Below are 24,261 nucleotides of genomic sequence, written 5' to 3'. Positions count from 1 at the left end.
GAATGTCCCTCATGGCAGGAAAGAAAGAAAGGCCCAGAGATGATTAGGACTAATTCTGTGCTTACTCGCATTCCCAAGTTGCATTTACTGGCTTTTTCTGGTTGTAGTTCTCAGTATTGTTTGGCAGGCCCAGGCTGGATTCGAACCCACCAGCTTTGGTGTATGTGGCTGGAGCCTTAGCCACTTGAGCTACAGGCGCTGAGCTATTTACTGACTGTTTCTGACTGGTCCTTGCTTCCTACCAGAGTGGGATTTCACTCCTGCTATGTTCTCTGTGAATAGGCTGGTCAGTCAGATACCAGATGAGCACTTATTCTTCCCCGTCTCCTCTGTAAACCATCCATCTGCCAGACAATTATCTTATTCTATTTTATTTTCTCTTTTTCTATGCTCAGGAATTACCAGCAATAATAATATGTAGTAATAATATATGACCATCTAATAAGTAGATGGGTCAGAATTTTTGAGCTTCAGGTTTGAATTACAAAGCTGGCTAGGGTGGAAGTTTAAATATTCATGGGCCCACACTAATACGTCCCTTCTGGAAGGATGTTTGGAGAATACTTAGAGACCTAAAAATAGACCTGCCATTCAATCCTATAATTCCTTTACTAGGTTTATACCCAGAAGACCAAAAATCACAATATAACAAAGACATCTGTACCAGAATGTTTATTGCAGCCCCATTCATAATCACTAAGTCATGGAAGAAGCCCAAGTACCCATCGACCCATGAATGGACTAGCAAATTGTGGTACATGTATACCATGGAATATTATGCAGCCTTAAAGAAAGATGGAGACTTTACCTCTTTCATGTTTACATGGATGGAGCCGAAACATATTCTTCTTAGCAAAATATCTCAGGAATGGAAGAAAAAGTATCCAATGTACTCAGCCCTACTATGAAGTTAATTACAGCTTTCACATGAAGGCTGTAACCCAACTATAGCATAAGACTATGAGAAAAGAGCCAAGGAAGGGGAAGGGAGGGGGGAGGTTATGGTGGAGGGAGGGTAATGGGTGGGGCCTCATCTATGGTGCCTCTTAGAATGGGTACAGGTGAAACTTACTAAATGCAGAATACAAATGCCTACATACAGTAACTAAGAAAATGCCATGAAGGCTACGTTGAACAGTTTGATGAGAATATTTCAGATTGTATATGAAACCAGCACATTATACCCCTTGATTGCACTAATATACACAGCTATGATTTAACAATAAAAATAAATTAAAAATAAATAAATAAATATTCATGGGCCTTTGGTCTCCTTGAAACCAGCCCTTCTTGATCTTGTTTTGTAATTCTACATGGAAGAGAATCACAATCTGACTATGACACAGGAATTGAATAATCTTGTTTTCTATTTTTGGCCCTTGAAACTCGTGCAATCTCCTGGTCTGAAAAATGAAGTTAAAAGTTGACTGACACAACTCTTGTCCTCTTTCTTCACCACTTAAAAGTATTTAAAATGCATGTGGAATACACATCCTGTATTTCTTTTAGTAAGATGCCTCCTTAGGTTGGACTGTCTTTCCCATGGGTGGCTGCTCTGACCCCATGCCAGCCCTGCCTCCATGCTGCCAGGCACTGTTTCCCACATGGAAACTCACTGGGGGCACAGAGGGCCAATGTTTGATCTCTCTGGCAAAGCTTGCATCGGGCTTTGCTCCCCATCATTTTTTAATCTCTCTTTTCCTCCCACCTTGTTCACATTGTCTGTTCGTTCATTCATTGAACATTCATCGAAGAAGCATTTGACTCCCCTCCCAAGGGAGAACCAATCAAGTTTAGAAAAAGATGTATTTACAAATAGGACACAGACAGCAGAGAGAAGTCAGTCAGCCTACAGATGCATTTTAGTTATCGATCATAGTATTTAAGTTATTTTAAAAATTTTACTTGAGACAGTATTTGAAAATGATAGTTTCTAGTAAAAGCTGTATGCTAGAGTTGGGGAGCCCTGGCTTATGACTATACTTGGACACATTGGCTGGTCATACCATGGCAAGCACCTCAGATGTAGGTGAAGTTGGAGAAGACACTTGGGGTGGGCTGAGGCTGCAGGCATAAATTGGCTCACTCCTGGAAGGTCTCACCTGCCCAGGTGTAGAATGTGGGTGTCCTGCTGAGAGCGCCATTAAATCCTAAGAAGATTTAAGCTAATGAGTAATTGGAGGGATATGTCTGGATGTGAGGAGACCACTAGCCGGCTGTCATAGTGCTAAGAAGTGAACAAAGACACACTAAAATTTCAACAGGGGCAAATATTATGAATTGAAGTAGAAGCGGATGCCAATTGAGGCCTGATGGAATCCAGAGGAGGGCAGGCAGGGGCAGGTGGGGGTCTCTTGTCAGCATGCTCTCCAGGTGGCTCCTAGTTGAGCTGCTCCCAGCAGGACACTTTGGTTTTGTTGGCAGAGGCAGGCTGGGAAGGGGCAAGTTATGCCTAGGACTTGCCTCAAGGTCTGTGCCACTCTTCTGCATTTGTGCATTTTTTTCTGTTTGAAAGCCAACATTGGGGTCCTTGGTCATAAGCAACAGAATCAAGTGCAGCTACTTAAGCTAGAACAGTACAGATAGCCAGGAAGGCTGGAGAACCAGATTCAGGGGCTATCCTGCCGGGAGCAAATCCCATAAACCGGTCAGGTGAGAGCATTTCTGGGGCTGCCCCAAGAAGTAAAGGCTATGGCCAGCAGACACTAGATGTGCTGCCAGCCCCAATGCCTCTGGCTGCCAAAGGGGACACTCTAGGTTGTCTCTGGATTCTAGTTGGTAGCAGAGATAGAGAGAGATGTGTTGCACTTGAGTCCCACACCCATGCTGTAGCAGATACAGAACTGTTTGCAATTACTGCTATAAAAGAAAAGTTCTTATTTAAAATGGCAAAAAAGACTTTATTCAAGACTATTGCAACAGGGGAGAGATCAGCCTTGACTCCCAGTATAGCAGTGGCAAGTGGGGATTAAAAGGCAACAGGCAGGGTGAAGGAGTAGATGGAAAGTTACCAGGGGAACCTGATGAGATGTCGGGGGGAGGGGGGAGAGAGGAGCTTGGTGGGGTATCAAGGATTGGGGGATCCAATCCTGCTAAACTGGCTTAGCAGGACTCAGTAGGCCAAGGACAAGCCTCCTTGAGAAAAGGACTCAAAAGTGTCCTCAGTTTGATCAAAGAGGGAGTCTTCGTCACCATCAGCCAGAAAAGTCATTGATGTGTGATCTTTAGTGTCTCATGGCACATCCTGATAAAGATAGGACCCACCCTGGAGAATGGGAGATTCCATGCGGAAAAGCTCCTTGCAGCACCAGCTGCCAGTGAACAACAGTTTGAGCCATCTCCAAGATGAACTTGCATTGTTCTCATGTTTTAAAACAGGAACGATGAAGTAACAGCACCACCACCCTTCCTCCCAGGAGAATCCTAAAGGCTGATTCTATTTCCAGAAAGATCTGTCAAATGCTGTAGGTCCTTGGCAGGGGATGCTGGTGTTTTCCTCTGAGACGATGTTTCAAGTACTTTTGGTTACAGAGTAACCTGCCTGCCTCTGCCTGTGACTTCAGTCATGGACATAACTGACCTCACAGTCCCATAGGGCACTCCCCAAGCTAATTTTGCACCCCTCGGTATTGAGAAAGCCACTGTGATGGCACAGCCCTGTGCCCTGGTCACTCCTAGGTTTTGCCTATTGTCCTAGAGTAATTAACAATACCTCTTTTCATTCTCAGAGTGTCCCATGTTGGTCAATATATTACATAGCTCCTGGGCTTGGGCATCCTTTGCACAGAGGCTATCTCTGGGCCTGATATTGCTGTCCTGACAGGCCACAGCAGATCCCTGCAGTGACTGGACACAAGCTGTCAGTCTTTTCCAAGGCAGCTGGTGACTGAGGAGATGCTTGAAGAAATCAGTGCTGCTTATGACTTCTCAGTGGGCATAGACAAAAATAGCGGAGCTGACAGGGCGGGAGTGGTGATGAAAGGAGGCCATGACCAGGCATCAGGGATCTGTTGTGAAGTGTCACTAGAACCTGCCTGCTGTATGCACTTGGAAATCCATCGAGGGTGAACATAACAAGTGCAGTGTTCACATTTGGATTTCAGAGTGTTCACACAAAGTACTGGCAGGATGAGACTTGGCTTTGTGTTTTGCAAGTGATGATATGCTTATAAAAATACTGTGCCTGATTCTCATCTCAGATCTGCTGAATCATTCAGTATGGGGGCTGGAGAGAGGGGACTTGCTGGATTGGGCTTCTAACGGGTAGTCTGACTTGAGAACCATTGCCTTAAAAGTAGACAATTTGAAATGAATTGTCTTCTTCTAAGGCAGTGGTTCTCAAGTCAGACGGAGGGGCATGGAGGGCTGTAGCCAAGGAGTCAGGGCCCACCCCAGATTCAGGGCTCAGGATAGCCTGCCCTAGGTGGGAGGGGGGCAGAGCCAGATAGAAGGAAGGGGGAATGGAGACAGCTGTTGGGCAATGGGGACAGCATGTTGAAAGCATGGCTGCTAGGGCTGAAAGAGTTGGGGGTTTAGGCAGAGTGGAGGGGATCTTCAACTCTGTAAGCTGATGGGCACCAGCGTGCCACCACCCACAGGTCGTTTGAGTGGGCTTCCTAGTAGCTGTGGGTAAGTACAAGCCTGGACAGGGATGCTGAACCACCTGTGTCCTCCATCCAGGGACACGCAGAGACATGGGCATGCTGGGATGGTGGGGACCTTGGGTGAGGGCCCCCGACGTCTGCAGCACTCATGTCTGTGTCTCTCCCCTAGATTCTGCCAGACCTGTACATCGGCAGCTTCAAAGGTGAGTTTTTTTTTTTATTACTGTGGTAGAATACATATAATATAAAATTTAACCTCTTAAGTAATTAGCATTGTTAATTACAATTACAACCATCACCACCATCCACCTCTAGCAGTTCCTCATCTCCCCATCCCTCCCAGCCCCGTCCCTAGCAGCCACTTTACTGTGTGTCTCTATGACTTTGACTGCTCTACATACCTCATATGAAAGAAGTCACATTTGTGTTTGTCCTTTTGTGATCGCCTTATTTCATTGAGCCTAGTGTCCTCCAGATTCATACACTCAGCACGTTTTGGGAGTTTATTTTTAAGGCCAAATAGTATTCCCTTGTGTGGATTTACCATTTTTCCCCCCATTCATCTGTCCTGGGTTGTTTTCCATCTAAGGTGAGTTCACTTTTTAAAAGGTAAGCTTTAGACTTCTCATGTATGATTGGCAGGCAAGGTGTAGACTCCCTCTATACACAGTCTGTTCTGGAAGCGGCCACCACTGGTGCACAGGCCCCTTCCTGGGCCCTCATTCTGGTTCCCAGCCTGATCAGATCAAGGGCTGGGCAAGTGATGTGAGGCTGTGCAGACTCCAACTGAACTTCAGTTCCTCCCTTTAACTTTCCATGATTGCTGGGTCATTATTATCAAAAGATGGTGAACAACATTTATCAGCCATGTAATTTATTTATAATTTTTTGCCACTTCACTTTCATTTTCTAGTTGGTTTTTTTTTGTTTGTTTTTGTTTTCGTTTTTTTGAGACAGAGTCGCGTTATGTCGCCCTTGGTAGAGTGCTGTGGCATCATAGCTCACAGCAATCTCAAACTCTTGGGCCTAAGTGATTCTCTTGACTCAGCCTCCGAAGTAGCTGGGATTACAGGCGCCTGCCACAACGCCCGGCTATTTTTTGTTGCAGTTGCAATTGTTTAGCTGGCCTGGACTGGATTTGAATCCGCCAGCCTCGGTGTATGTGGCTGACGCCATAACCACTGTGCTACGGGCACCGAGCCCATTTTCTAGTTTTAGCCTACTTTTTAAATAAATCACCTGGGATTGATGAAACTGAGTGACAGTTTCATCTCTGGCAGGTTATTCTCATCTTGGGTTGTCGTCTCGTCTCACATGTTTCCTGGGGGTCACCAGGCTTTCTGGATTTCTAGGGAGGGGCCTAGTCCTTGTGCTGTGTGATGTTCTGAGTTTGTATAAGTGAAAACACTGGCTCCTTGCCTTGAGATGAGGTGCCCTTACTAGGATGGAAACGTGCAGGGAAATTGGCAACAAGCAAGTCCTCACTTGTTTTGGGTTGGACAAAGCTATGCCTTGTCATAGGCTTCTCACGCTCCTCCCTCCCCTAGCCAGCCAGAACACAGGAAGCACCGGAAAATACTCCAGCTGGTTTTCTGGATGTTGCTTAAATTTGTGAGTTCAGGTTCCAATTGATTGTGCAAATAATCTTTATTACTTCTCTTCATAAGTTTATTTCCTTTTCTTCCCCTCCACCTCAGATTCCTCCATCAGCTCCTAGCACCTCTGATCAGCCTCAAAGACAATTGAGTACAGGGGACTGAGAGCTACTGGTTGCTACTAGGACATGTTAAAAATAATACTGGAATCTGAAATTAAAAGAAAAAGAAAAAAATATTGGAATTCCTAAATTAGTAACTTTTGTATTCTCAAAAAGTGGCAAGCCCTTTTTAGTGGTAGGCTGGGATACGTTAACTAAGCAAGTATCTTCATAGAGTTACTAAGTGGGTCATTATTAACTGCTTTCCTGGTGTGAGGGAGTGTCTTTGAGTTTGGACTTTAGGATAAGTTCTTAGAAGTAGAATTACTAGGTGAAAGGTTTGCAAACTAAAAATTTTAACAATTATCAACCAAATTTAATACTTCTGCCAGCAGTATATGAGAGTTTTCTCCTTCATCATAAAAGGTCACCTGTAAGAAGAACATGCGTGCACAGTTTAAAGGAAATACTTAACACACTTTTTATCCTAGAATCGATGCCTGTCTTCTAACTATTCAGTGAGGTAGGAACCCCTTGCAGTTCCTTGGATTTCTTTTTTTGTTTGTTTTTGAGACAGAGTCTCACTATGGTGCCCTCGGTAGAGTGCTGTGGTGTCACAGCACACAGCAACCTCAAACTCTTGGGCTTAAGCAATTCCCTTGCCTCAGCCTCCCAAGTAGCTGGGACTACAGGTGCCCGCCACAACACCCGGCTGTTGCAGTTGTCATTGCTGTTTAGCTGGATTGGGCCGGGTTCGAACCCGCCAGCCTTGGGGTACGTGGCTGGTGCTGTAACCACCGTGCTATGGGCGCCAAGCCAGTTCCTTTGATTCTTGCTTTGTGTTAGAGTGTTCTAACCAGCCTACCACCTGTCCTTGTTGAGACAGTTGTTGTTGTTGCCTACAATTAAATTAGTATGTGGTATGTTTTGTTCTCTTATTAATTCACCAGACATTTGTTAAATACTCCCAAGGTGCAGGGCTTACCTAAAACAGAGGAATGCAGTGGCTCACATCTGTAATCCTAGCATTCTGGGGGGCTGAGGTGGATGGATTTCTTGAGCTCAGGAGTTCCAGACCAGCCTGTGGGAGACCCTTCTCTAATAAAAATAGATAAAACTAGCCAGGTGTCATGGCAGGTGCCTGCAGTCCCAGCTACTCGGGAGGCTGAGGCAAGAAGATCTCTTGACCCCTAAAGTTTGAGTTTATTGTGAGCTATGATACCAGGGTACTCTATCCTGGGCAATAGAGTGAGACTCTTATCTCAAAAAAAAAAAAGAAAGAAAGAAAAAAAAAGAAAAGCTGGAAGGAGAGGCAATGTTGCTTCTCTGTAGTGCTGTGAATTAACTCATTCATTCTTCAAGCATGTCAGGAGCACACAATGTGCTCAGAGTTAGATGTGGACAAGGGTCCTTGACTTTAGAGGTCAGAGTCAGCGGACAGGCACAGAGCAGAAGGGGCCCACTGAGTGCCATAAAGCTGTCAGCTGGCCTGCCTTGGAATCCCAGGCGCCCCACAAGCCAGGGAGTGTCCTCAGAGGAGTGACATACACACTTGGGCATGAGAGTGAGGATGGTGACATCATCCTCGGGCTGTGGTGGGGCTGAGGCAGATAGTGCTGTGACGCTGTCAGTCAGCTCAGGGCCCAGTACCTGGTTCCCTCCCTGTCTGTGAAATGGGACCTGTACACTTACTGCAAGCTGTTGTGAGTGCCTGGTAGATGCTCACGAAACACCAACACCTTGCCAGGTATGCAGCAGGCAGCTGGGTGCCATTAGCTAGCAAAGGTGGCCCCTTTCCTTCTCCTAGAAGGTGAATCCAGCTGCTATCTGTGCTTGAGCATGGCATCTCAGTCATTTAGCCTCTTCTTCTTAAATTGTAAGTGATGCAGGCCCTTTGTAATACAACTAGTGAAGTAGAATGTTGTAAAGAAACAGTCACTCCCTTCTCCTGGCCCAGCTCCTTCCTCCCCTTCCGTCTTGTCCCCTCCCTTCCCTGGCCTCTCTCCCCTCCATCCATCCTTCCTTTCTCCCTCTTTCCCTCCCTCTGTCCCTACCCCCCCTCCTTCCTTCTTTTCTTCCCTCTTTCTTTCCACTGGGATTCCTCCCGTCTTTCTGAAACTTCCTTTTTTTTTTTTGTCTTTAACTTCTCATTGAATCACAGTTTTCCAACACCTGGTGATTTTTCCACCTAGAAAAAGCCCACAAACAACCCAGCTCTGGAGCCTGTCTCTGATGTGCTGACAGCCCCTTGGTTGAGGGGCCAGCACCCAGCAGCCCACTCTGCCCCACACGCCAGTGGGGGAGGCAGGAGTGGATGCCCTGAACAGCAGCCCTTCCTTTGGGCCACAGGGTGGGGTTTGTGGCTTCCTCACAACAGACAAAAGTGGATGTCAGCTGACAGAGAAAGCCCTCATTGTTCGAAGATGTCCACAAAAAATCTAGAAAAGTAGAAACAAGCACAGTCACCGTGCATGTGGGGGTGATGTGCACAAAGATGATGTTCAAGGTCTGTTCCTGGCAGTAGGATCCCTGTTGCTCAGATGAGGCCCAGCTGGTGAGCATGGGCCTGGGGTGAGCCACTGTCCGCTTAGCCTGGGAGAGCTGGGTTACTGTGTCTTTGCTGTAAGTATGGATTTGGAAATGTGCAGAGGTGATGGATTGAGGCCCACACCATAGCCTTGGGACTTAATCTGTTCGTGAAAATAGTAAAAACGATGGTGAAGACCATGCATATACCAGAACTCAGTCACTGTTCTAAATCATTTAATCCTTTCAGCAGCATTTGGAGATTGTTGCTCTTACCATCATTCCCACTTTACAGGTGAGAAAAGTAAGGCACAGGAAACCTTGTCTGAGGTCAGCACACTAAGTGTCAGAGCCAGGGTGTGGTCAAGGCAGGCCCTGTCCTACTTCAGTCCCTGGCCCAGATTGGTATGTATCCTTAGAGGTCAAACCTACTGACAGCTAATTTGTCTAAAAGTTGTTGTACTGTGTGGTAACTTGTAACTCTAGATGTCATTAAATGTGGTCTAAATGGGAAGCAGAATGCAACCAACGGGGCAACCAACATTAGAAGGTTGTTACTTCCAACGGGGGTGGGGATCCCTTGCTGGTTGGTGAGCATATTCTCAATTTGGAAGACAAAAGGTTTAGGGAAATGACCCAGACATGGTGTGGGGTTCAGAAAAGAGCAGGAGGTAGGTCCCCCACTGCATTCTTTCCTTCAAGCAAGCGCTCAGGTTTAACAGTGTTAGTTTCTTTTTTTTTCAGTGTTAGTTTCTGCTGCTTGCTCCAAGATATTTTTGGTAATTTCATTCAAAGGCAGCTCTGCTTGACTTTCACCAGATTAGTTTGTTTCCCGTAGCCATGCTGGCATTCCGTGCCTTAGGACTGGCCTCCCTGTTCCCCCCTGCATCCACACCCATGGCAGAACTGGAACACTAATTCCCCTTTTAAGGAAGCATGTGGCTGCTGCTTTGCCCTCTGAGGATAGCATCTTCCAGCAAAGCCACCTGCTGCCCCAGTGAAGGCTTCCTTAGGCTATGTGGGAACTTCCCCGGAGCAGGGTAGAGTGTACAGCCTGAAAGGAGGGAACGGGACATTTCTGTGTCAAGGCTCACCCTGTGTGAAGGGGGCTTCTGCCTCTTCAGAGGGCATGTGAGGCCTCCAGGGTAAACAGAGGCAGGCAGCAGGGGTTGGGCAGAGTCCAGAGACCTTGGAGATACTACAGAGACGGGAAGAAAACACGATTAGCAATGGGGAATTGACTCTTTATTTACTCTTTATCACATTTATTTTGAATTTTATGAACAGTATTTTTTAGTTTTTCCAAGTTAAAAAAATAATGCAGGCTTATCAGTTAAAAAAACATTGCAACCTGATAGAAATACTTATATTAGAGAGAGTGAGATGTCCCATAACCTCATATCCTGAAATAACCGTGCTTAATAGGGCAGCATGTGTCTCTGTAGATTTTTTTTCTTCTTCTGTGTGAATGGAAAGTAGCTATGAGTGATTTTTTGGATTAGGAATAGCGTTGCTATGTCATAGTGGTGAAGGGGCCCTTTGGTACCAGGTCGAAGGTCATTCTCTGCAGGGCTCAATATGTAGAAAGTACACCAACTTCTGGGGTTCTTATTAAAGTGCAGATTCTGATCAGTAGGTCCAAGGTGGGCCTGGGAGTCTGCATTTCTAAAGGGCTTCGGGTGATGCACGTGAGAGGAACTCAGAAGAGCCTGTTGGAAGCATGTAGGCTTGTGTATGTACGCACTAGCAAGATTGACTGCAGAGCCTGGTCTCACGATGTATCCACAGCCCATTACACCCGTCCCTGTTGGTTGTAGGTCACCATCCTAAACAGTCAAGCGTGTGAAGTCAATAAGAATAAAATGTCCAATGTCTAGGCTCTGCAATGTTGATTAGGCATTTTATTTATTTATTGATAGAGTCTCACCGTGTTGCCCTGGGTAGAGTGCCGTGGTGTCATAGCTCGTAGCAACCTCAAACTCGTGGGCTCAAGCGATCCTCCTTCCCTAGCCTCTCGAGTAGGTGGGACTATAGGTGCCCACCACAACACCCAGGTACTTTTTCTATTTTTAGTAGAAATAGGGTTTCGCCCTTTGCTCAGGCTGTTCTTGAACTCTTGAGCTCAGCCGATAAACCCCCCTGGGCCTCCCAGAGTGCTAGGATTATAGGCGTGAACTACCCAGCCTGACTCAGATTTGGTATTTTATGCACTCTAAATTAGGCAGATGGAGCTTTGTGGGAATGGGTGACCCCACAGTAGCGCATCAGTGCAGACAGCTCTGATGCAACAGAAAGCAGCGGGAGGCGCTGGAGCGTTAGCCAGGGAGTTGCTTCCCTTTTCTGTGGAGTCTAGGAGTCAGTTGGCTGTTTTGTGGTATCGAGTAGTCTCTGTATCCACACATGTATAATTTTTTCCAAAACTACTTTAAAAAAATGTTAATCTGTATTGCAACAGTATAGTTATAGGGTGATAAAAATGTTCTGAAGTTAGATTATGGTGATATTTACACAACTGAATGGATTAAGAACCATTGAATTCTATACTTTGAAAGGATGGCTATTGTGATATGTGAATTATATCTCAGTACAGCTGTTGTAAATTTTAAAAAGTCTATCTAGACAAAAGTTACTAAAATTCAAATGTTGGGCAGGATTGGAATCCTAAAGCACCCTATGGCTACCTGCCTCTCCTGGTCACTGCCGCCTCTAGCTGTGTAAGAAGCTTCAAAAACTCCAGTGTTTAGCTTGTTTCACCGTTTATCTAAAACATGCTCACTGGTACTGATTGCCAAATGACATTTTGGTGTGAATGTGGTGACTGCCTATGGGTTCAAACCCATTCTAGAGCCTGCCTAATTCACAGCCAGCCTTGCCCATACCCCCTCATGGAAGTTGAGCCCCTCGTTGACCCCCTGTTTGTGCAGCGGCTGTCCTGCACATCAGAGTCTAAAACTCAAGATGGTCAGAGCAATTAAGAGTTTTAAAATAAAACCAATACTTAATATTACTTTTCAAGATTTTTTTCCTGACATTGCTGAGTATTTATTAAAGAACAATATTTCTTGATTTCTGCCTCATCATTGAGGCTTATTAGAAGTAGATTCCTCAGCCCCATGGTAGGCCTGGAACTAAGTTTTGGCTCAGGAATCTGCCTTTCTAACAAGCCTCCCAGGCATTCTATAGACATGTCAGACTTTTAGAACCACTTGTGTACAAAACACACACACACAACTATAAAGAAGAGAACTCATAATTCCATCTCTTAATTGGCACTGTCTTCATCCCAGTTCCTCTCCAACCCCCACCCCCGCCCCATGAGGGTTTGTCTCTACATTTTTACATATTGAGTTTATATCATATTTATAGCACTTGCTTCATCCTTCTACTTAACATTGTATCCTAAGCATTTTCCATATTGTTAAGTATTCTCTGGAAACATAATTAACCATTTGCTTTTCAATCCATTTTATCCTGTATCATTTTAAACACCTTGGGCAGGCCAGGCGCTCAGGGAAGCTGACCTCCTCCCTTCTTGCTGGACCTCTGTTCTGGTTGCCAGAAGGGTTCTAATTCAGGGGATTGTTGTATTCAGACTGCTTTCTACAGGAGGAGCATTGGAAGGGAACAGTATTTTGGTATCTTCTTGATTTCATATTCAGGTAATTTAATAGCTAACAGATAATTGATGGTCAATTCTGTTTGGAATTCCCAGAAAATGTTCTGTGTTTACTTTTGCTCCAAAATGAATGTAGACATTATAAAGCACAGTGCTGAGTCCAGACCGGTCCTTGCTTTTGACATCAGGGTAAAGATATATCAAATAGATTCTTCTATCTTCTGTAGTAAGTGGGTGTTTTGAATTCTGTTTTTTTAAGGGTATTAATCATTAAGAAATAATTGTGTTTTTAATATTTTAAATATCTCTATTAAGTGTTTTGTGCAAAAGATTGACCTAAGAGTCAAAAAGTTTGCATTTACGCTACAGCATGATTGCCTAAATTTATTTCCTTTGATCACAATGTTTATTAATATTTATTAATCTAAGTACATTTCAAGTTTTAGGTTAATATTTTGGATCAAAAGATATGCCAATCAGAAATAAACTTAGGCAAAATACATAAAAGCTGTAGCCCTAAATTTCTCAGAGGTATGGTCAATTACGAAGTTTTAAGAAAGAAATAGGCAAGCCATTTTAAGAAGAAATAGGCAAGTGTATTTTTCTGGGCTAGACTTTAGGAGCCATTAATTTGCACAGAATGTTAAGATGTCCATCCTCCCCTTTCTTCCCTGACAGATGCAAGAGATGCAGAGCAATTGAGCAGGAACAAAGTGACACATATTCTGTCTGTCCACGACAGTGCCAGGCCTATGTTGGAGGTAAGAGTGAGCCGCAGGGTGTGTATGTGTGTACATGTGTGCATGTGTGTGTCTTTATTTGTACTCCGTGGGGGTGTATAAGACGTTAGGGAGGGCAACCCTAACCTCTCCCATTCCAGTGTGTCTGTGCTCTCTGGCAGGCCTGATTTGGGCTCAGGCCGTATTTCTGTTAGTTCTCTGTTGGTAGCATGGCAGAAGGGGGTGCGCTTTCTGATCATACTTCTGCTACGTTGCTAACTTGGCTTCTTGGCTAAACACCAAAGAATAAGCTGATGCTGCATTTCCCTCTGGATTGTAAGGACTTTTAAAACTTATTTTCGTTACTTTCAAAATATCTCTGGTTTCAGAATCCAAAAGAATTCAGGCTACTCATATCCTGATTATTTTACTTTTAAGCTCAGGTAGCTACTGTTTATATTGAAGGGTAAAAGAAAGGAAGGTAAATTGTCTTTGGAGGTTTCCCAGGGCTGCTCTGGTGCGGAGACTCTCAGTGTAGAAGCTGTTGTTGTGTTTCAAGCTTTCAAGGTAAACAGGGTGTGTCTGCTTATGTACTAATCCAAAAACCTCTTCAATTTTACCCTGATAAACGGTTTGAGCTGTTGGCCAAGGCTCACATCTATTTCTGTTTATTGGCCTTGACAGAGCCCAGATTACCTCTTTTTAGAAAAGTACACATATATGGTGTAAGGTGTATGTTTTTCTATTTTAGGGTGGGGTGTTGGAAAGGGAGGGGTGGCTTTTTCTAAAAGAAATAATCCTGGTTTGGGTTGTTTAAATTCATATTATGCAAAAGTAGGTAATGCTTTTTATTTTAAATTTATCTGTTCTCTTTAGCCGTCAGAGCTGCCAGATTTTAGTTAGTATGAAACAATCTAAAACAATTCAGAACATAGACTAATAAATGATTCTATTGAGCGTCATAGCATCAGAGAATCATAGGTAGTGAACAAACCTCAGTTCACTTCTCCAGCTCTGTGAGTGCTGACTTCCTTCTGTTGTTTTAGCTCACGGTTCTTTTGCTAAGGTGCTATAATTTATGTTGCAGCATGATTTTATGGGAAAGAACAACAAAACATTTTTTGGAGCCTAACAGTTCCTTTGAAAATAGCTACTCGATTTTTAAATCAGTCATCGATAGTTAGTATTTAAAATATAGCTATGGCCAAGATGTTAAGTTAAACTGCAAACTGGTCATGATTGACTTCCTCTTAAATCACAAGATGAGGCTTGAGGTTTCCTTTATTTTAATAAATTGCATAGATGCCCTTCCAACCCTCACTCTCCAGGCCAGCCTCACTGCTTTATGCTGCATTTATTGAGACACATTGTCCTATATCTCGTGATCTTTAACAGTTGCAGACCAATGGGGGCTGATGATCAGGGACATGAGAAAACAAACCATCCCCAATTCCCCCCACCTTGGTGTTCGACTTTAAATCTATACACATTTTAACTTCTGTCTAGATATAAGACTTTACAGTGTAAGAAATGAAAAAGCTCTGGCTCTTATCACCTGGGAAACCAAAGGCTAGAGGGGAAAGCAGGTGGATTGAAACCCAGGTATAGAGACCACTGAGTATGTAAAACCTCAAAGCTTCAGGTAAATGTGTTCCCCCATCAATGGTATACTATGTGTTGTTTTTTATTCCCTGTATATCTCAGTCTAGAAGGACAAATTCTGCCATGAAGGAGAGAGAAAAAGAGAAAAAAAGAAAGAAACTCGGCCCCTTTTCTTCCTAGGGAGGGCTTTTGTTGAGAGACGTCCTTTTGTAATCTTTTGGTGCTATTATTACCTCAGCTAGGTAAGAAATACTTCCATGTGATTTTATATTTATTAACGGTTATACCACCATTGCATAGCATACTGTAGTTTAGCGTTGTTCCTCTCATCATTTTATTCATTTTTAACTTCACAGGTAGTTCACAAATATATCCTTATTTGCAAAACTATAAGAATTGCCTGATTGCACAGGTGGGGAGCCTGGAAACTGAGGCACCAGAAGCTGTTGGAACTAGTGTGCCAACTCTTAAGGCCCAGAAGTTTCAGATCTTTGTTTAGGTCTGACAGAGGCCTAAAGGCAGTCTACTATCTTGAATATCAAATTTAGTTCCAAAAGCCATGACCTCACCCAGCCTCAGGATGAGTCAGGGAAATCCAGTGATTGGAATCAGTAGGGAATTAACAGATGAGTTTGATTCTTTAGCGCCCTTTTCTGTGCTAGACTGATCCTTGGAGGGAAGTGGAGGGGAGAGGGAGATAATGTGCAGGGATAGCAGTGTGTGAGCTGATCTCCGCCTGGTGGTATGTGGGCCCTAATTGAAGGTGAAGGAAGAAATCGAATTGTGGGAGAGGAGGAGAGAGCTGGGCCCTTTTGTGAAACTTTGTGCCAAGAAGCCAAGCACTGTGCATTACACTGTAGATGCTTCTTTGGGTCGTTTCCAACAAACATCTCAATGAGTTTTAAAGCTCTGGGATGCTTAGCATCAATCGTCAGAAGCATTTAGAGTCTGTAGGCCTGCTTCTGAGGCCTTGGGGGCTAAGTACGAGAGGGTCGATGCATTGTTGGGTGTGCTTTCTAGAATAGAGGTCATAGGTCAGGGGTGTCTATGGACTTGCAAAGATTAGGCTGTTGAACAGTAGGCCTGGGAAGTGAAACTTTAGGGAAAAAGGAAGTTCAGGGAATTCAGCACACTTTAGGCCCCTCTGGAAGTTTCATAGTTGTTTTGATAGAATAAGGTTCAAAATCTCTGTAGTCAGACACATTGATCAGCCTTTCTGAGCAGGCGTGTGTGTGTGTGTGTGTGTGTGTATTGCACGTGACACAACACCTACTGAGATCTCATGGAACTCTATTCTGTGGAATCCATGGGATCCCAGCAAGGAGGCCTATGTGGGCCTTGTGCCTCCTGGCTGGTACTAGGCCAGAGAGCTGGTTCCACAGCTTCTGAGCTAATGCGGCTGGGCTGGAGCAGCCAGCACCTGCCCTGGACTTGTTGCCAGCTGAAGCTACCTTCCTATAATTGAGAATCTGCCATAGATAGAACAGAAAATTGTACAGTTTTTGTACCCATTACACTTTCCGTGGATGTAATAATCTATAACTTGTCATAGTTACTGCCAATGACAATGCTATGAAGTGTACTCACCAGGACAGGTCTGATGAAGACATTTTTGGTCATTATTTATTTACTTATTTTACTCAGGAAGGAATTAAGGAACTTTGGCCTTAGTTGCTTTTAGGTGGATTAGATCTGACTGTCCATGATCTGGGTAATGTTTTTAGCAGGGGATGGAGTTTCCAAAATATCATCCATCAGGTCTTCTCTTACTCTTCCTAGCGGCTTGCCTAAAGGAAGAAGGCAAAGGACTGTGTTCAGTTTTCCAGCTTGGCCAGACCTTGCCCTTGCTCACTGACTACAGCTGGGTGGTCTCTGATGCTTCTTGGTGGAGGAGATAAGATTTGTTTATTCCTTGGACCATGGGGTGAGGTGGTCAGTCCAGGGAAAGAGGCCTGTGAGTTATTTACTGTGTCTTCCGAAGAGTATTTAAGGAATAGATCTTCTAGAGCAAAGGCTGTGAGGAATGCTATAGAAACATAGAGACCTTCAAACTCACCAGTCAGCCCTAAAGGCACAGATTCTGAAGAGCCCTGACATTTCTGTACTGCTCTTTGTCTGGCCTAGGTATCCTGGCTAAATGGGATCTTAGGGATCATTTGGTCTTACTCCCACTTTGTGTGGACAAAGGCCCTGAAGCTGGGAAACATGAAGGGACTTGCCCAGGATCCTATAGCTGGTCTCGGAGCTGGATGGAAAGCCCCGTCTTCTCTCTCAATCAAGGAGCTAATGATTTATTCATTACATGAGCTCCTACTTTGTGCCATTCTCTGGGACATGTACTGAGGGTAACAGAAGTACATTCATCCTATCATCTGCCCTTGGTGAAGCCCTTAAGTGTATAAACAAGATATGCGTTATGATACTTTATGAATATTCGTGACAGTCAGAGAACAGCTATGGCTCAGGGAAGGTGACTAATCAAATGGAACAGAGTCTGTAGAAGCCCAGAGAGCAAGATCCTTCTGCCACATGAATCTGGAGGCATTTGCAGTGACAAGGCATTTGATTGGGTCTTCGGTGATGACTAGGAGTTCCAAAAATGTGGTCTGTGACATTCAGCTGGTAGAAAGCTGGTGGAGAGTAAAAGGACATGACTTCCTCTAGTACAGCCTGGACTTTATGCCATGATCTCCTTGATCTTGTGAGAACTCTGAGCCCAGCAAGGCACATAGCGTTGTCCTGACTCGTTCATGGCTTAACCCAGCTATGTGACTTTCTCATGTCACCTGAGGAACAGGTCTTCTTCCCAGATGTAGCCCTTCGGGACTATAATATCAAAACTTTGGAGCACATGATACTAATGTTTTAGGGTGGGGGAAATCATGGTCACATATGTTACTTCCAAATAGAAACTAAGTCCACATCTTTAATTGTAATGTGTAGAGGGAAAAGAAAACTTCCTTTGTCATCGTGCTTAGAACTTGATTGGGAAGTTGTTTGCATTTATTCAACAATGTTTTCTTATTGGGGGTATGAGTGTGAGCAGGTGTCTTCAGCACCTACTAATGGCTCCAGGTTTGGGGGGTGGTGAAAGCTCCTATTTCAAAGATGGTCATCTTTCTTTCTTTCTTTCTTTCTTTCTTTCTTTTTTTTTTTTGCAACAGTCTTCACTTTGTTGCCTTGGGTAGAGTGCTGTGGCATTACAACTCACAGCAACCTCAAACTCTTGGGCTTAAGCGATTTCTTTGCCTCAGCCTCCTAAGCAGCTGGGACTACCGGTACCCACCACAAAGGCCAGCTTTTTATTTTCTTTTTGGAGATGAAGTCTCGCTTTGCCTCTGGCTGGTCTCAAACTCCTGAGGTCAGGCAATCCACCCACCTCAGCCTCCCAAAGTGCTAAGATTATAGGCATGAGCCAGCAGCCCAGCCGCTGTGATCTTTCAGATTAGAAACCTGATGCTGTTTGTAGGTGCTAAGGAAGTAATAATGAGCAATGAAAGGTTTCTCCCTTCCCCTGAAAAAAGAAACAGAGCTGTCTTTCTAATGTAAAAATTTCACAGTTTGTTTCATTTTTCATTCTTTGTATTTAACCAGAACACCTGCAGGAAACAAAACTATTTTTCACTATTAACAAAAAATGCTTTGAAAAGTATTCTCATGCCTTCACTAGGCTGATAACACAAAGCATTTTAATTTTTAAATGATCCATATTATATAATGAAATAGAAAAAAATTACATTTATACAAATCAGGGTATTTCAGGTATATATGAGCTAGAATTTGGCTTAGATTTAAATATTTTGTACTTTAAGTGTGTCTTTTATAATTTGAACTGTTTTTCTTTTTTAATATATAAAGAATATACAGACATTCTTGGTGATTCTGTTTTCTACTTCCAATAACATTAAAGACATTTTTTGAGGTGTTGGCGCCCAGAATTTAATTGTGTTAGTTTTATTTGTAGTCAGCCTCTTCTCCTTTTCTGATATTTACTATTAGCTATAAGTCTATACTGAATGTCAGTGTAAGTCACTTACCTGTTTCCCTGTGAGGAAACTCTCAGCAAGTTGACATTGCCCAGTCAGTTTGGACAGTCCTGTCCTTCCACACTGAGTCTGTGACTAGGGGCTGAATGGCCAGGGGGCAGTGGGGCTCCCAGAGGGTCCCTGGTTCTCCATTCCTCTTAAACAACAGTTTGCTGGCTTCCCAAATGTAAAGCAAACTAAAACCAAGATATCAGATCGTATTTATTTATTTATTTATTTTTTAAGCGGCAGAGTCTCACTATGTTGCCCTCGGTAGAGTGCTATGGCATCACAGCTCACAGCAACCTCCAACTCCTGGGCTTACGCTATTCTCTTACCTCAGCCTCCCAAGCAGCTGGGACTACAAGGCACCCGCCACAATGCCTGGCTATTTTTTTGTTGCAGTTTGGCCAGGGCTGGGTTTGAACCCGCCACCCTCAGTATATGGGGCCAGGGCCCTACTCACTGAGCCACAGGCGCTGCCCAGTATCAGATGGTATTTAAAGTTTCAGAAAGAATGCTTCTATTCTGCTTCTATTCTCTCTTCTTTTTTCTCACTCCTTCTTGCCCACCTGAGCACCCCCATCCCTCAGAGCTCAGCCTAGCTGCCCTTTCTTTGAAAGGGATATTCCCAGGCCCCTCCAAATTCACAGCTTCTTCCTTTTTCTATAATATCTGTAGTTGGTACCATTGGTTGGACCACAGATCATGAACGTTTTGTGACAGCCTCTCTATTGCATCAAGTGGCTACTGAACTTCTACTTTTTGATCTGTCCTCAAGGCCATGTTGTGCTCCTGAGCTGGTCTGTAAGGTCCAGGCAGGCACATGCCATGCTGCGGCTTCTCTGGTTCCCCCAGCACTCAAGTTGTGAGCACAGGGGGCCCCCTGTGCAGATGGCTGCCGATGAGCAGAGAGCTGGGTGCATTTTCAGGTACATCCCAAAGTGAGAAATCATGTCTTTGGTCACTTATGGCTCACTGAGGGTGTGAAAGGAGAACCATGGCAAGAATCATTTATTAATCATGAGTAATCTGTGAAGCTAGAGGATCCGGTTCATGCAGTGCAGCCTCACTTTTGCGGGCTCTTTGTGCGGTGCCCCATCTGTCAGTAAGCATCAGCATGTGTGGATGTCCTATTCCACAGAGCTGCTGCGTCCTCTAGTTCGGAATCATCTCTCTCTAAGTTAGTACAACCAAGAATCCCCCCTGTAGCTTCTGTGACTCTGATTGATCTTCAAAGGTCTTGGAGCTATTTTTAGTTAGCATTAAAGGCTTGCTACTACAAGGAGAGCCAGGTATCTAAGGCACAGACAGTGAATAATCAGTTAATAGAGGATTTGCCACAGTCAAGGCTGCATGCCCAGAGTGGGGACATGGAGTTGGTGGAGACATTCTCTCAGTCTTCATGGAGGGCATAGTCAAGTCATAAGAAGCTAAGGGAACATTCAAAGCACAGGGACTCATGTTCTGGCTCTTAAGGGAGAGCCTCATTGCCTATGGTCTTCTGCTGGCAGCCCCTGAGGCCGACCTGTGGGACATCAACTCCAGCTGTACCTGGTGACCACATCAGCCTCAGCTCTCAGGATCCAGGGGCTCATGCCCTCCAGGACCTGCAAGTCGCAGAAGCTTCGGGCTGCAATTTCTGGGCACAAGGAGCATAAACTCCAAAAGCCACACATCTCTCACACACAGAAGTGTACAGAGGTTCATGGAAGCTCTCTTTATAATGACAAAAAATTGGAGCCAGCCCACCATTCAACAATAGGGTAGGGGTAGTGGTCAGTTACAGTTCAACCATGTTAAGGAATATTTGGTAGCAATTCACAAAGAAGTGGAAGGTTTCTGTGTGTTCACAGGGAAAAGTTGATTGTTAAGAAAAAGATGCCATAGAATAATACCCATGGTATAATCTCATTTGTGTCAAATTCAAAGTTGACGGTGTAGCTCTTTATGTATATACATAAGCATGAAAATGCACAGATGATTCTTAAGAGTAGTTATGTCGCAGAAGAGAGGGGGAGGGTGTGAGGAGAGGGGAGGAAGGATGATTTCTACTTTTTGCCCTCTTTTCTTTTTTTTCCTTGAGTTCATTTGTCATAATGAAAGTATCTCCAAAACTATCTTTCTGAATGACAAAAGGAGTGGAAGGCAGGCAGGAGGTGGGTCGTGTCTGTGGTAGTGACAGGTAGTAACATTGGGCATTCGGGCCCAGCTGGAAGGAGTTCTGTGTCTGTGGATTCCTGGGTGATGCATGACATCAGACCTCAGACATGCTACATCCTTGTCTACAGTCCACGGACACATACAAAGCAAGTACATCATTCGGTTCAATCCAGTCTTAGTCTTCAGAAAGAGAAGACCACTCAGGATGCGTAGAGTCAGTGTGCTCTGCTTCTGCTTCATTGCTTGTGTATTGAATGACTTTATGCCCTTTTCTTAGAATTCACAGATCACCTGGGATGCAGCTTGAAGCATTGGCAGGATTTCCTGGTTGACCAGGCCGCTGTTCTCAGTGTGGGTGACTTTAGTTGTCTTACAGAAACACCTTGGCTATCAAGTCTCTAAAGAGGTCGAGGGCTTTGCAAACAAGTCATTATCTGACCTGGAATTATTTTCAGATTGAGGGATGTTTTCTAGTGAACTTCAGTTGTTTTTGCCTCTCTAGGAAAATCTCTTTGATGCAGGAATCAGTGGTACCTACTCTTACCAAAAGCTTGCAACATCTTTCATGTGTTGAGGCAAATTTGTTTGAAGCCAACCCCAGATTTAAATAGATATGACTCAAATAGAAATGATTATGGTAGGTATCGAAAACTGTCTAGTAATCGCTCTTTCTCAAATTAAGCTGTGTCTAGGTTCCTCGTGTGTGGGCAGTCAAGTGCATGAGAGCGCGTTCCTCTCTGCCTGCTGTGCCTTCTGCCACAAATCCCCTGTGAAGGTGGAGTTCTAAACTGAGAATTCCAGCGTGAATGGACCAGAAGGACTTGAGATCTTCTGGCCCTTAATCAATTCTAGGGAGGAAACAGTGTCTTCTACATCTCTAAATGAAAGCGTGCTGCATTAACCTCCTTTTGGCTGGGCATCCTAGAGTCACTTGGAACCTTAGCTGTGGACCTTCCCTCTAGTGCAGGGCTCACTGACCAACCTCCACATAGCTGAAGATGTTCACTGAACTCTCTTCCTAGGTCCTTCATGTCAAGTCTCAGTTCTGGCATGGTTCCTACCAAGCCCTGTTTTGTCCCACATCTCCTGACTTCTCCATGTGATCAAGTACTAAGTGTGTGTGTGCCAAGAATTGCATTCTCAGAGCAGGTTTTCTGGCTTGTTTGTACCAGGGTCTCTAAACCAAGGTCTTAGAAGAAGCACGTAGCATGTGATCTCCTGTGTGTTTCGACTAACTGTGTTACGTGTAGGCACATCACAGCTAGATGGCATTTATGTGCTGAGGTGTGTGACATAGAAGGTAAAAGTGCTGTCCGTCTCTGCCAGGTCCACAGGCCCATGGGCTGGGGGGTTTGGGGAAGACTTTGGGAAAAGAAAGATGTTGAGACAGACTCGTAGGACTAGGGTGCTGTGACTCAGTGGGGAGGAAAGGTGTCTGTTTTCAGTAGGAGCAGCCCTTCAGGGCAGGAAGGAGGAAATGAGCCCTGAAGCCCTAGAAGTTGCCAGAAGGACTTCCACCTGCTCATAGACTGGAGGGGGGTGTCAGTACAGAGGGGTGAGGGTGATGCCACCTTTAATTCTCCTTTTGGCTAAATGGGGAGTTATTCCTGCAGATTCAGCAAACATTTACTGAACGCCCACCTTGTATCAGAGATTGGGGATAGAATAGAAGGAGAAGTGACATGGGCCCAGCATGTAAGAGAGATGGGCACATAAATCCTGACAACAGTGCAGAGTTGCAAATGCATGTCAGGGGCAGGGATCCTTGGAGCACCCAGGGGAAAACAACCAACCCTACCAGGGCGGCCAGCAAAGCTTCACCAAAGAAGTGACACTTTGGTGTGGTCCTAAACCGTAAGAGGGATTTGACTAGGTCAGTGGTTCTCAACCTTCCTGATGCTGCAATGTATTTTCATTGATAAACAGGGGTCGCGACCCACAGGTTGAGAACCGCTGGACTAGGTAGTGATGGAGAGGAGAGGCAGCTGGGATTGGGTGGGCTGCTGGGCAGGGAGAGCGGCAGGAGCAAAGGCAAGGTGTGTCCCGGCACTTCTGAAGGACTCAGCAGAGCAGGTCTGCAGGGGCCAGACTGGAACAACAAGATGAGGAAAGGTCTCGTTTGCCAGGCTGCAGAGTCTAGACTGTATCTTGTGGTAAGCTGAGACTCAGCAAAGCTTTGTGAACAAAGTCAGCTGACACGTTCGGATTTATTTTCCAGGATGCTGACTTGGGGTGGAATGGAGTGAGGGAGATGAGTGACCCAGAGACCCTGGGGAAACTTTGATAATCCTGGTTAAAAATAATAAAAGTTTGGACTGGGACACCAGGGAGTGGGTTTTTTTTTTTTTCTTTTTTTCTAGAAATGAAAGAGTCAGATTAGATCTGAAAATCTTCCGCAAAGAGACACCTCAAAGTTGAAAATGAAAGGATAGGAGAAGATTTCTCTTGCAAACATGACGCAAAAGAATGATGACATAGCAATGGTTTGATCAGATAAAAGTAGACTTGGAAGCAAAAAAAAAAAATTAATAATTGAGATAAAGAGGGGAACTACATAAATGGAAAAAGGAATAATTCATTAAGAAGTTTTAGTAGCCAGGAATTAGTAGGTACTCCATAAAACACCTTGAAAATATAGAAAGACCATGATTGCATTAATGTACACAGCTATGATTTAATAAAAAGAAGAAGGAAAGAAAATATAGAAAGAAAGTTGTGTCTCAGGTGAAAGAGTCAGAGATGCCTGAGGGTATAGCTTGATGGGCTGAAAGCACCTTCTGTGAACCGCCAGTGGATGTGAGCATTTTGAGAGGCAGAGCTGAGACAGAAGAAAGGGACCAACCTCAGCACTGGCTGATATGCCTACGGGATGTTCCCAAGAGGATGGACATACAGATCCATGACTCAGGGGAGAGGTCTAGGCTGGACATGAAGATGTGACCATCACAGTGTACATACATAGCTAGAGGCCACTGGGGTGGGATAAAACCATGCGAGAAAATGCCATGGCAGCATAACCAGAAGACAACGGGATGATGCCCTGCTTTCAGATGGTGCTAAGTTATAGCATTCAGAACTTGTGAACACATGAATGATCTCATCAGCCACATCTTTGTTTCTCCTGTAACCCCTTGTGTGAGGCTATGTGTTAGACTCATCTCTTCTGCACATAGTTTTTGGGTTCCCTGCAGGAGTGCCTCTGGGCACTCTGGCCCCTTGTGGAGTTTGTATTTTGGTTCACCCCACACTGAGAGTCTGCAGCTCCTCTATCAACAACTTTCACACAAGAAGATCCTCCTGCACAGGTCTG

The 24,261-nt window shown here is 44.5% G+C and overlaps 1 protein-coding gene across 4 annotated transcripts in view; it reads left to right on the top strand.

Annotated features, from left to right (window-relative positions):
• Positions 1-24,261, top strand: part of DUSP22 (dual specificity phosphatase 22) — a 57,542-nt gene that overhangs the window by 5,796 nt on the left and 27,485 nt on the right. For all 4 annotated transcript variants that reach the window (XM_053602872.1, XM_053602870.1, XM_053602871.1 and 1 more), the window contains exons 2-3: positions 4,774-4,807; positions 13,121-13,203. In XM_053602872.1, the coding sequence (XP_053458847.1) occupies positions 4,774-4,807; positions 13,121-13,203 (117 nt within the window). The remainder of the gene's footprint in view (positions 1-4,773; positions 4,808-13,120; positions 13,204-24,261) is intronic.

The sequence above is a fragment of the Nycticebus coucang genome, chromosome 9, assembly GCF_027406575.1.
Source record: "Nycticebus coucang isolate mNycCou1 chromosome 9, mNycCou1.pri, whole genome shotgun sequence".
Taxonomy (NCBI): domain Eukaryota; kingdom Metazoa; phylum Chordata; class Mammalia; order Primates; family Lorisidae; genus Nycticebus; species Nycticebus coucang.
Note: the sequence above shows the minus strand (reverse complement) of the source record. Positions and strands in the feature narration are given on the sequence as shown.